This window comes from Prionailurus viverrinus, chromosome X (genome assembly GCF_022837055.1).
Source record: "Prionailurus viverrinus isolate Anna chromosome X, UM_Priviv_1.0, whole genome shotgun sequence".
Lineage (NCBI taxonomy): Eukaryota > Metazoa > Chordata > Mammalia > Carnivora > Felidae > Prionailurus > Prionailurus viverrinus.
In genome coordinates, this window is record NC_062579.1 from 40,477,532 (window position 1) to 40,491,459 (window position 13,928).

General features: G+C 41.0%; 1 protein-coding gene across 1 annotated transcript in view; it reads right to left on the reverse strand.

The window, feature by feature from the left end:
• DGKK (diacylglycerol kinase kappa) overlaps window positions 1-13,928 on the reverse strand; it is a 163,528-nt gene that overhangs the window by 36,341 nt on the left and 113,259 nt on the right. The window contains exons 9-14 of the mRNA XM_047843840.1: window positions 6,530-6,713; window positions 5,699-5,807; window positions 4,784-4,923; window positions 3,793-3,874; window positions 1,766-1,857; window positions 835-934 (exon numbers count right to left, since the gene is read on the reverse strand). Coding sequence (XP_047699796.1) covers window positions 835-934; window positions 1,766-1,857; window positions 3,793-3,874; window positions 4,784-4,923; window positions 5,699-5,807; window positions 6,530-6,713 — 707 coding nt within the window. The remainder of the gene's footprint in view (window positions 1-834; window positions 935-1,765; window positions 1,858-3,792; window positions 3,875-4,783; window positions 4,924-5,698; window positions 5,808-6,529; window positions 6,714-13,928) is intronic.

Here is a 13,928-nt window from a genome sequence, read left to right on the forward strand (position 1 = left end):
CAATGAGAAAGAATGAAATCTTGCCATTTTCAGCTATGTGAATGGAAGTGGAAGGTATTATGCCTAGTGAAATAAGTCAGTCAGAGAAAGACAGATATGTTTTCACTCATATGTGGATCTTTAAAAACTTAACAGAAGACCATGGAGGAAGGGAAGGGGGAAAATAGTTACAAACAGAGAGGGAGGGAGGCAAACCACAAGAGACTCTTAAAAACAGAGAATAAACTGAGGGTGGATGGGGAGTGGGGGAGAGGGAAAATGGGTGATGGGCATTTAGTAGGGCACTTGTTGGGATGAGCACTGGGTGTTGTATGAAAGCCATTCTGACAATAAAGTATATTTAAAAAATAAAAATAATGAGAATTGAAAAAAATTGGTATATATATTCAATGGAATATTAGTCATAATACAGAATGAAATCTTGCCATTTGCAACAACATGGATGGAGCTAGAGAGCATTATGCTAAGCAAAATAAGTCAGTCAGAAAAAGCCAAATAGCATATGATCACTTATATGTGGAATTTAAGAAACAAAAGAAATGAGCAAAGAAAAAAGAAACAAACCAAAAAACATACTCTTGAATATAGAGATCGAACTGATGGTTATCAGAGGGGAGGTGGATGCGAGGGTGGGTGTAATAGATGAAGGGGATTAAACTTATCATGATGAGCACTGAGTAATGTATAGAGTAGTTGATTCACTATATTGTACATCTGAAACTAATATAATGGTGTACATTAATTATACTGGACTTAAAATAATAAATTAAAAGATAACAAATCAAAAGGCCCTGGCTCCACTAAAAGTACTAGATAAAAGAAATGGAAACTTACTTTCAAAATCACAGATTCTATTGCTGTATTGTTCTGTTTTATCTGACTCCAGGCCTTTACAATATCCACCACAAAATCTTCCACTGCTGAGCACAGGAATCTGCAAAGATAAGATAGATGGGCAATGTGACATGGACCATAATATCCAGAGCCCTTTTTTATTATAAAGTACATCTTCCTCCTTCTCGTTCTTTCTGTCTCTGTTTCCTGATCTCCCTTCTCTCCCTGTCCTTCCTCTCTCCTCTCCCTTTGTTTTCCCATTTTTTCATGTACATATGGTCATATGCGTGAGTACCTATGAGAATTTAACTGGAATTTTGTAGCATAAATTCAGAATTTTCAGAAAAGAAAATTAAATTGATCCAACTTAGGTCAGGTTTTCATCCTGGGTCAAATCAGCTATGGTTCAAGGGCCCATATAATTTAATACAAAGATAATGACTTTGGGAGGACTGTTCCTGGGTGCGGAGTGTTTATCAAAGGAGAATGTGGCAGACTTGGCAGGAAACCTCCAACAAATCCCAGGAGGAATGAATGACCCACCTACTTGGAAGGGGAGAATGTATTGCTCAGGCTATGAGAAAACAACTCTGTAGGTTCTACAGAGACTTCTTCCATTGTCAGATGGAAATTAATGTGTCCCTGCTGTAGGAGTTAGGCTATGCTCTTGAATAGTATGGAATGTTGTGTTTCCCTTCTGTAACCCTTCTTCTAAATCTGTGGCTTGAAATTTTGTCTTTTTGGAATAGCAGGAGCACTCACCCTAATCTCGTCTATTTTTTTCCTAAACTTTCCAATCAGCAGGTTTCAGTTGGCAGTAATTTGATACTTTCCTAGGCCCCAAGCTATCAAAATGAGCTCCTTGTCTGACTGAGGAACAGCCCATGAGGGCAAAAATACACCCCAGTTTGATAGCGAAAGGAAGACTGACCTGGTTGCGATAATTATCTCTGTGGGGTACTTGGCCTTCAGGATTTTGTTCAACTCAATGGTTGCAGATTCTAGATGTTGGATGGCAGCAGCCTAGGGGGAAAAGGAGTGTTCAGCCCTGGAATCTTAGCACTGGGACATAGTCTGCTGCCCATCCTTATCCCCTCATTATTTTCTACTGACTGCCAACAACTCAACTGCCTCTCTGAAAATAACCATAATCAAAGAATTCTTGTTGAAGATCCCCATATATAATCTTAGCTCTGTGGTCATTCTAAAAATAAGAGACGTATATTGTTTGCTCTCATTTAAATAATTCTCAAAAACTCATGGAGGTACTTTTTGGTCCATGTTTCAAATGAACAACCAATCTCATATTGCATAGCTAGTAAATAATAGATCTGGGATTTGAACCCACATCTTCCCAATGCCAGAGTGCAGCTCTTCTATAATAATATTAGTAATAATAAAAGTATTCACTTATATTTACTCTGTACCAGACTCTGTTCTAAGGTATACATAAATACTTTCTTATCCTTATAACAACTCCATTTCACAGAACAGCAAACTGAGGCACAGGAAATGGGAAGCTGATAAGTAGTAGAGCCTGGATTTGATTCTAAGTAGTCTGGCTCTTGAGTCTATATTCTCAACTACTGCTTCTACTTCACCCTCTCTGTTACCCCCTACATTCAAACAACTACCAGGTCCTGATGATTCTATCTTCCTCATATGTCTTAAATATGTCACTTCTCCTTGTCCCTGTTACAACTTCACCAGTCCAAATCACCATCATCTTTTGCCTAGACAATTGCAGCATCTCCTATCTTTTCGCTTTGCCTCTAGTCTTTATTCCTTCAAATGTTTCTCCACGTACCATGGAGCACTTCTGCTTAAAACCCTTCTATTAGCAGAATGGATAGATGGACATATATGTGATAAAGCAAGTATAATGAAATGTTAATGGTAGACTCTACCATTTTATTTTATTTTTATTTTTTAAATTTATGATAAACACACACAAAGTTTTGATAGTTTCTATGTTAGGATTCTGTATACTTATTGGCATTATATGTCTCAAACTTTAATATAATGCCTAATGATATGTACTGTGATATTGAAATCAGCATTTTGATGTCTTTGAGAGTTATATCTTGTAGGCTAGAGTTGTAACTAGTTCTACTATTTAGCTCAAGAAGCTAGTATGTTTGAAAATTCTCATAATAAAATAAGAAAAAATAACCCACTTCTATAATTCTTATTAAGATAAGAGCCCAAATTTTATACCATGGATTACTAGGTTCTTCCTGGCCTGGCCCTTGATTGCTTCTCTAGTCTCATCTTTAGTCATTCTCCCAGCATATCTCCTCCCTGTCCCCTATGCCTTAGCCATTACAAATGTATGTGAATATTATGTTCCGTTCAGTGAATATTCTATGCTCTCTCTTGCCATCGGAACAAGATACACTATTCCATCTTTCTGAAACAGGCCACCTCTTTCTTAGTATCCTGGTTAACTCCCTCTGGTCCTTTGATCTCTTCTGAAATGTCATTTCTGAGAAACTTTCCTTGATTTCCCCCAGAAAGGGGGAAGGGTTTGGTACACCTGCTGGGTGTTCCCACCCCTCTCTACTTCCTTACATACTAACACTCCTACTACTTTATTAAAAGTATTGCTTCTATCACTTTAACTGGGCTCTGAACTCCATGACAGCATGAACTGTTTCATTCTTTTTTACCCACTAGCACATGAGAACAGCTCCTAGAACAGTATCTCACACATAGTAGGTAATCCATAAAATTTTCCATAGATACTTTGAGTGAATGAATAAGTAAATGGATGAATGAGTTATATTCTTAGTGCCTAACACAGTTCTTAGAAAAGCTGCTGATTGATATGTCTCCAATCCTCAATGATCTCATCCACATTGAGCCCATGGATAATACAAAAGCTTCTCTCTGGGTTTTGCCTATTATTTCATTGTGTAACAAAGGTGTTGGCCTGAATTACAGCTGGGCAGTAGTTACCTCAAATCGGGGTACATCCATTTCAACCTGTCCTCTTAGCAATGGAGTTTGTCTAGGAGTCTCACGTATCATCACACTCCATCTGAAATGAAGGTCAAAGAAAGATATTTAGACTCTGTTTCATCAAAAGCTGGCATCAATGCTTCACATATCAATAAAAAGGTCAAAATGTTTATGTGATGGGTGAAGATAAGTTGTAGGGATGCCCGCATTATTCCAGGTCACCTGATCTCAAGATATACCACAAGTAGAGCCTCTGCCTCAGGACTTCTTAAGGCCAATGTGATGGAAAGAAGTCCATCATAGGGTTCTCAGAGAACAGATAGAGAGGTAACTATCAAGATCACCTAAGGTGATTTTGTAAAATACATATACCAGGGCCCTACCCAAGACCTACTGAATAAGAGTCTTTGTGGTAGCTTAGTTTGGAATCTTGAAAAAGCTTCTCAGAATATCCTTATAGGCAGCCAGAAATCAAATACTATGACCCAGCATTTAAAGTCTTTCTTCTCAGGACTTAGGACGGCAATACTCATTCCTCTCTAGAGCAGAGACAATCTAGGCCATTTGTTTCTGAACCCTCATTTTTATGAGTTTCTTTGAAAAACTGATGGAGCTATAGAATAGTTTCTATACTATTCTAGAATAGAACAGAAAGATAGAAATGCTCCCAAGGAAAAAATATGCTTACATAGACTATTAGCTATGCAACTTGAAGGAGGTTGACAGAACCCTTAAAATTTACCCATGGGGCTCCTGATTTAGGATCTTTTGAGTTTGGAGAAGGGCTTTAGTGATGTCTAAAGGATACATAGTGGACCCTGACTTCCTAATAGATAAGTGTTGCCCCACACAAACTGCCCTGCATTGAAGCTAGACAGGAAATGAGGCACTATGAGGGGGGTTACAACATTCATGGTTGAGATGATGTAACAGAATAACTGATGTGGGACTGGAATAGGCACAATGACCTGATCTTTCAGCCACTCACCTGTCTAGAATTCTCACACTAGCCTGCTCCACTCTGTTGAGGATGTTGACAGGCGACTTGTTTTTGTTCCAGAATGCGCCCCAGCCTAGGACACGGGCCAGATCATTGCCGGTTCCAAGTGGTATGACTGCCAACTGACACTGCAAGAACAAAAACAGGCACCTCTTTCAGACAATCCTACCAAGATCCACCCATAAACAAACCCAGAAGGTGCTCCTTGGGAAAGATTGTGGTCTCAAAACCAGTGGCAATAGGAGACTTCTGATTTTAGGAAGTGTAATAGGAAGATGTCTGATGTTGAGTGAACTTTTTCCTAAGGGGTTGGGCCCCCGCTCTTGGCAATATAGAACCTACTCAGTGAAAGAAAATATTGCTAGAATATGCCAGTATTTATAGCCATGCTTATGAAAGAGAAGTATAGCCATAAATTTCTATCAAGGGTTGGCCAAGGAGATAAGGTGACTTGGGAGACAAAGCTATAAGAGTCAGAAGGGCATGGAGCTATCTAGGGAGAGAAGGGAAAGTTAGAGGAAAGTTTCTGCTACTCTTGAGACTTGGGGAAGAAAATCAGTGGCCTCAGGAGGGTAAGAAAATTGGGGGCTGAATGTTGCCTGAAGCCACTTCTTTTCTGTTTGCTCTCCTCCCCTTCGATTCTTCACTTTGTGGCCTGGAGAATATAGTATTGCTCATTCTTTCTGATAACTCCCGCATTTCTCCTTCTCACAGATAGATAACCAGAAAATGGTTTAGGTGATGAAGCTTAGATTGGGAATCTGTCAGCCAGGTTGGCTATGAAACCAGTGGAAAACATGTTATATACATAAGGAGCATGAAGACCAGGGACTTTTTGGGATGAGCAGCTCCATACTCCCAATCTCTCTAGCAATGGCTAAACTGAGTCAGCCAGGAACTCACCCTTTCATGTAATCCAAAGGCATCAATCAGAGATAAGACCCAGCTCACACTGCCATCTCCACCACAAACCACAATGCGAAAACGAGCAAAATTCTTGAACATGGACAGCCTAAAAGAAAGAGGGAGAAAAAAAGTAATTTCATGAATGGTTAGGGTTCACAATTCTTTTCTATACTGTGCCAAGAGCTAAGGACTGCTGCTTCTGCATCCTACTAACAGGCTACCTTCCTTCTTTCACTTAGCTCCTATCTCTCTGTATTCCTAACATCACAGGCAATGCTCCCATAGGCAATCCTGGAGATGAGGCCTTGCTTCAGCCTACCATCTTCGATGCATAATCATACTTTAGAAGCTACAATAACATAGCTAAACTCCTTGTTGAGCCCAAGAAGAATGCCTTGCACATTGGCCAGTGGCCTCACAAAAACCAGAGCTGAACAGTCAGATGGTCCCTAAATAAAACAGGCCTATAGTAGAGATATATCTATTTGGTCCCTGAAAGGAATGAGGGACAGGAAAGGTGAGCAGTAATATCCATTTGTCTTCTCCTCTGAGGTCAGGAGATATAGTTAGACTTCTTCCAAACAGGAAAAGTAAAGCAAATCTGAGACCAGGACATGGTCCTGAAGGTATTTCTGGGAGAGGGCTAAAAGTTCTCCAACTACCCAACCTGAAATGTTCTGAAGTTATATGTTTGTGTCCTGACTTGAGAAAATATATCTTTCCTACCCAGGTACTAGAACTGATTTCAGGAAACCTATCCTAGTCTAGAATATATAGAGTGAAAAGTTCCATATATATACCCAACTATATCCCTTACCCCATGCTTACCCAGCTTCAGGTCCACCCTTCGACAGGTCAAAAACTTGAGAAGGATTAAGGTATTGCTTGAATTTTCGGAGGAAGATGATCCCTTGGTGATCGCCACTTTTGGAGTTGATGAAGATGAGAAGGGGACATGAACAGGCTGATGACCAATCAAGGTTCCAGAAGTCTGAAGATACTACTAATTGGCCTGATATATGCACACAACAAAAAGAAAAAGGAGAACAAAGAACAGGGCCATTGAGATGGAAACAAGACATGACTTAACATCACATTTTGGAAAGACTTTTTAAAAACAGCTTTATTGAGGTATAGTTGATATACAAATAATTGTACATATTTAATGTGTGCAATTTAATGAGTTTAGATATATGTAAACACCCATGATACAATCACCACAAACAAGGCCAAACACATATCCAAAGCCTCCCAGATTTTCCTTATGCCCAGACCCCTGAGAATGAGAACTAGAGGGGAATTCAGAACACAACCCAAAGGGGCTTTTATTTAATGTTTGCCCAGCTGTTGCCAGGCAAACATTTGTTAAGCAACTACTACATGCCAATCATCATGCTAGATACTGCTAGGGGTATAGCCTCTGCCCTCAAGCTGGAGGAACAGACTCATACACAATAATATGTTCAAACACAAAGATTAAGGAAATTGGTGCCATAATGAAGGGTTAATAAAACACTGTGGGGAATCTGAAGGAGAGTGTTGGGAGCCCAGGAGGAGGATCAGCATACCAACTAGTCCTCTCTCTGGGATAGCTCAGTTCTCACAGTGAGAAGGTACCAGGTAAAGAGCGAGGGGTAGAAAAAGCTGTCTTTTAGCTAGGAGCTAATTACAGAACATATCAAAGTGGGATGAAGCAGGGAGCTTTAATCACTCCTTTGAGGCTCTGGCAGAGCAATCCAAGTTATCACACCAACTTCCAGGGGAAAAAAGACTATAGGGAAATTGTCTGAATAAGAGAGATGCTTTTAATAATCCCTAACTCTGAAGTTCCCTACAGTGAAGTGGAGTTATAGCAGTCTAAATTGCCAAAGCCTGTCAGCTTGTGCTGTCTTAGAGCCTGTGGGCAGGGAGACAGGTAGTGAGCAATGGCCCCCTAGGAGATGGTAGACAGATCGTGAGCCCCCAAACCTCTGAGCTTATGACTTGCCAGGGATACCACAGCAAAAATAAATGCAAAGGGAAAAAGGTATGTGGCTCACTCCTGAATGATGCGGGGCATGGGGAGGGAGGTGAGATATCCCATTTGTTGTAACCTGGGTGAAAGGGAGCCTGGAGGAATTCTGCTGACTTGAGCAGATTTCATGGCTGTTTTGCCTGGAAAAGCAAAGGCTTCCTTTGCTTCCTTTGCTCCTTTGCTTCCTGGAAAAGCTAAAGCAGGCTTCCTCTATGGGCCAATTCCTACTCAATGGCCAGTAGAACTCAAAGGGATCCTAACCCAGCTAGCCAGTCATGCACCAAATTTTCAAGGCTTGCTAGGACTCACAGCTATAAGGGAAGTCTGGTATATCCCTTCAATAGCATAGCTTAGAAGTAGTTGCTCTCCCTGAACACATTATCCAAAAATAGTGCCCTTTTCAACATTTGTTTTACAAAAGGTAATATGTTGACACAATGGTAGTTAAGACATTCATTCAACAAATATGTATTGAGGGCATTCTCTGTGATTGTCCTTCTTGTGTTCTGAGAATAAATGGTGGACAAGATAGAAATAGTCTCTGTTCTTGTGGAGCTTATATTCTAATGGTGGGAGACACACCACAACAAAGAAATATAGAAAATAATATCAGGTCACCTGGTTGAGTGTCCAACTTCAGTTCAGGTCATGATCTCCCAGTTCGTGGGTTTGAGCCTGGCATCAAACTCTGTGCTGATAGTTCAGCTTGGACCCTGATTCAGATTCTGTGTCTCCCTCTCTCTCTGCCCTTCTCTGACTCTCTCTCTCTCTCTCTCTCTCAAAAATAAATAAACATTATTAAAAAAAGAAAATAATATAATTTGAAGAAAAAGAAGTCAGGGTAAGGGGATGGTGACTGAAGGGGGTGTAATTTTAGACAGAGTAGTCAGAGACAGCTTCTCTGGGGAGGTGACATGTGAGATGAGACTTAAATGAAATAAAGAACTGAGCAATGCAGATATTAGGGGGAAAAGTTTCTGGGGCAGAAGAAAGAGTAAGTGCTAGGACCCAGAGAAGGCAGACTGTCTGGGGTGTCTGAAGACCAGTAAACAGAAAGGCATGACTGTTGTGGAGTGAGTGGGGGGGGGGAGTGGCAGAAATGAGGTCAGAGAGACGACAGGGACCATATAAAATGATAACAAGATGTTAGAGGACGCAGTTCAAAAATAAGGGTGTGGCTAGTATTGTATGAAACATTAGGGTCAAGTCATAAGATACATGAAGAAAATAAAAAAAAAGTAGTATCTTTTTATGCGCTTGCTCCTTTACCAAACAACAATCAAGCCCCAACTCACCACCTGGTCTCAGGCTTACCTCTGCTTTGAGAATCTGATTCTGCTCTGTGGTTCCTTTTATTCAGCAACCTCTCACCAACACCCTCTAGGTGAGCATATGACTTTGAGTATGCACTTCAATGAAAGGATTTATGGAAACAGCCTCCTGCCAACATCTAATGGAACTGTGAGCTATGCTTAGAAGCAAGGACTACCTCTGCCAGAGGTTATGGAATAGATCTTTCTATGCTCAATGATTTTTAACAGTGCCAAAGGTCCAATGGGTTAGTCCCTTTTTAAAGATGAGGCAGCAGTAGCACTGATACCAACTGCTATGAACTATTTGGGCCTCAGTTTCCTTATCTGCAAAGTGGCCCATTCCAAAAACTAACTTGTTTCCCAGTGTTGAGATGAAAATAAACTAGGTGTTACATTGAGGAGAAAAGGAAATATGAATTGTTTCTTAAATGTGAAAGATGAACAAACTCGCTATAGTAAGAGACTAGTTAAAACTGGCCATGGTACCATTTTTTTTCTTATCCAGAAGATTGGCAAAAATAAAAAAAAATAGATGATACAGTTGATTGAGGAAGACATGGAAAAATATGCACTATCACTGAGGGTGGAAGTGCAAAGTGACAACAAGCCCTATGGAGGGTAATTTGACAGCATCTATGAAAATTACAAAGGCCTATTCATTATGACCCAGTAATTACACTTCGGGGAATTTTTCCTATAGATGTATATGTAAAATGACCTGTATGAGATTGTTCATTGCAACATTGTTGTAATAGCAAAAGAGTGAAAACCACCAAGTTATCTACCAATAGAGAACTAGTTAAGTAAATTATGGTATATCCATATAATGGGTTATCTTATAGCTGTAAAAAAAGAACAAGGAGGCAATATTTTGATACAAAATGACCTCCTAAATATACTATGAAGGATAAAATAAAAGCAAGGTTTAGAGCAATGTGTACAGTGTTAAAAAGGGGAGGGATAAGAATATATGTTTATATTTACTAGTATATACTGGAAGACATACTCGAAGCTATTGAATAAACCAATGGCAGTAGTCAACTTTTTGTGAGTGGTCATGGGATGGGACTACAGGAGACTGAGAAGACTGAGAGAAAGGATAGTAATATTTTTAAACTAAATATGTGCATATGTGTGTTTCTATTTTTTAGAAAAACTTTAACCATGTGAATATATCAACTATTTAAGGATTAAATTAAGAAATAGGAAGAAAGAATTATGCTAATGTTATCAATAAGTTAAATAGCCACGAGGGTGTAGCTGAAATCATTTGTAGATCCATTTGGCAGCTTGGATCATGGGTTGCCTTCTGCAATGTAATTCTACAACATAATGCAGCTGTGTGCCACAGCTGGTTGCCCTCTAGATTTATTCACTAAACTAGAGCAAACATCTTAACTTCTCTGGGTATTCATTTCTCCATATGTAAAATAGCATCATGTTGCAATGATTAATAAAAATAATCCAGGATGGGGATGGAAAACTGTGAGATAAGGAGAAATTTCTATAATTAAGGCAACTCATGCTTCAGTGTCAAACCTAATTTGGTTACAGATGGGAAGACAAAGGGAAGCAGTGTTGGCAGAAAGCTATTCTTTGGAAAAGACAAGGGCAGACGCATCTAGCATTTCTCCTAGAGTCAGAGAATATCTGAATTTGAGCAAGGCCAAGTTTGTCAAGAGAATCTGTGAACAAGGTGAGAAAATTGTGTGGCATCATGGACTGGAATATAGCAATGTTAGGCAGATTCATAACCAGGTAAGTAATTGTGCCCACAAGGCTGCTTTTGAATAGGCTGATGTTAATAGTAATGGAGTGTCCTGTACTGTTCAGCAATTTTAATCAACAATTCAAATGAAAACATAGAAGGCTGGCTTCTCAAATTTGAAGTACTCAAAGCTGGAGGGAAAGCTATTGGATGACAGAATGGGATTGAAAAATTACCTAATGGGAATTAGGAGATTCTAGTCAAGATGGTGGCGTAGGAGGACGCTGGGCTCACCGCGCATCCTGCTGATCACTTAGATTCCACCTACACCTGCCTAAATAACCCAGAAAAAAGCCAGAGGATTAGCAAAATGGAGTCGCCGGAGCCAAGCGTAGACCAGAGGCCCACGCAAGAGGGTAAGAAGGGCGGCGAGGCGGTGCGCGCTCCACGGACTAAGGGAGGGAGCCGGGGCGGAGGGGCGGCTCGCCGGCCAAGCAGAGCCCCTGAGTCTGGCTTGCAAAAGCGGAGGGGCTGGGCGGACTGTGTTCCGACAGCAAGCGCGACTTAGCGTCTGGGAGGACATAAGTTAGCAGCTCTGCTTGGAAAGCAGGAAGGCTGGAGGACAAAGGGAGGGAGAGCTGCTGAGCCCCCCGGACGACAGAGCTCAGTTTGGCGGGGAACAAAGGCGCTGGCCAGCGCCATCTCCCCCGCCCATCCCCCAGCCAAAATCCCAAAGGGAACCAGTTCCTGCCAGGGAACTTGCTCGCTCCACGAAAACACCCAACTCTGTGCTTCTGCGGAGCCAAACCTCCAGCAGCAGATCTGACTCCCTCCCGCTGCCACAGGGCCCCTCCTGAAGTGGATCACCTAAGGAGAAGCGAGCTAAGCCTGCCCCTCCTGCCCCCGTGCACCTTGCCTACCCACCCCAGCTAATACACCAGATCCCCAGCACCACTAGCCTGGCAGTGTGCAAGTAGCCCAGATGGGCCACGCCACCCCACAGTGATTCCCGCCCCTAGGAGAGGGGAAGAGAAGGCACACACCTGTCTGACTGTGGCCCCAGCGGTGGGCTGGGGGCAGACATCAGGTCTGACTGTGGCCCCACCCACCAACTCCAGTTATACACCACAGCACAGGGGAAGTGCCCTGCAGGTCCTTACCACGCCAGGGACTATCCAAAACGACCAAGCGGAAGAATTCCCCTCAGAAGAATCTCCAGGAAATAACAACAGCTAATGAGGTGATCAAAAAGGATTTAAGTAATATAACAGAAAGTGAATTTAGAATAATAGTCATAAAATTAATCGCTGGGCTTGAAAACAGTATAGAGGATAGCAGAGAATCTCTTGCTACAGAGATCAAGGGACTAAGAAACAGTCACGAGGAGCTGAAAAACGCTTTAAATGAAATGCAAAACAAAATGGAAACCACCACGGCTCGGATGGAAGAGGCAGAGGAGAGAATAGGTGAACTAGAAGATAAAGTTATGGAAAAAGAGGAAGCTGAGAAAAAGAGAGATAAAAAAATCCAGGAGTATGAGGGGAAAATTAGAGAACTAAGTGATACACTAAAAAGAAATAATATACACATAATTGGTATCCCAGAGGAGGAAGAGAGAGGGAAAGGTGCTGAAGGGGTACTTGAAGAAATTATAGCTGAGAACTTCCCTGAACTGGGGAAGGAAAAAGGCATTGAAATCCAAGAGGCACAGAGAACTCCCTTCAGACGTAACTTGAATCGATCTGCACGACATATCATAGTGAAACTGGCAAAATACAAGGATAAAGAGAAAATTCTGAAAGCAGCAAGGGGTAAACGTGCCCTCACATATAAAGGGAGACCTATAAGACTCGTGACTGATCTCTCTTTTGAAACTTGGCAGGCCAGAAAGAATTGGCACGAGATTTTCAGGGTGCTAGACAGAAAAAATATGCAGCCGAGAATCCTTTATCCAGCAAGTCTGTCATTTAGAATAGAAGGAGAGATAAAGGTCTTCCCGAACAAACAAAAACTGAAGGAATTTGTCACCACTAAACCAGCCCTACAAGAGATCCTAAGGGGGACCCTGTGAGACAAAGTACCAGAGGCATCAGTACAAGCATAAATCATACAGACATCACAATGACTCTAAACCCGTATCTTTCTATAACACTGAATGTAAATGGATTAAATGCGCCAACCAAAAGACATAGGGTATCAGAATGTATAAAAAAACAAGACCCATCTATTTGCTGTCTACAAGAGACTCATTTTAGACCTGAGGACACCTTTAGATTGAGAGTGAGGGGATGGAGAACTATTTATCATACGACAGAAGCCAAAAGAAAGCTGGAGTAGCCACACTTATATCAGACAAACTAGACTTTAAATTAAAGGCTGTAACAAGAGATGAAGAAGGACATTATATAATAGTTACAGGGTCTATCCATCAGGAAGAGCTAACAAATATAAATGTCTATGCGCCGAATACCGGAACCCCCAAATATATAAAACAATTACTCATAAACATAAGCAACCTTATTGATAAGAATGTGGTAATTGCAGGGGGCTTTAACACCCCACTTACAGAAATGGATAGATCATCTAGACACACGGTCAATAAAGAAACAAGGGCCTTGAATGAGACATTGGAACAGATGGACTTCACAGATATATTTAGAACTCTGCATCCCAAAGCAACAGAATATACTTTCCTCTCGAGTGCACATGGAACATTCTCCAAGATAGATCGTATACTGGGTCACAAAACAGCCCTTCATAAGTTTACAAGAATTGAAATTATACCATGCATACTTTCAGACCACAATGCTATGAAGCTTGAAATCAACCACAGGAAAAAGTCTGGAAAACCTCCAAAAGCATGGAGGTTAAAGAACACCCTACTAATGAATGAGTGGGTCAACCAGGCAATTAGAGAAGAAATTAAAAAATATGTGGAAACAAACGAAAATGAAAATACAACAATCCAAACGCTTTGGGACGCAGCGAAGGCAGTCCTGAGAGGAAAATACATTGCAATCCAGGCCTATCTCAAGAAACAAGAAAAATCCCAAATACAAAATCTAACAGCACACCTAAAGGAACTAGAAGCAGAACAGCAAAGGCAGCCTAAACCCAGCAGAAGAAGAGAAATAATAAAGATCAGAGCAGAAATAAACAATATAGAATCTAAAAAAACTGTAGAGCAGATCA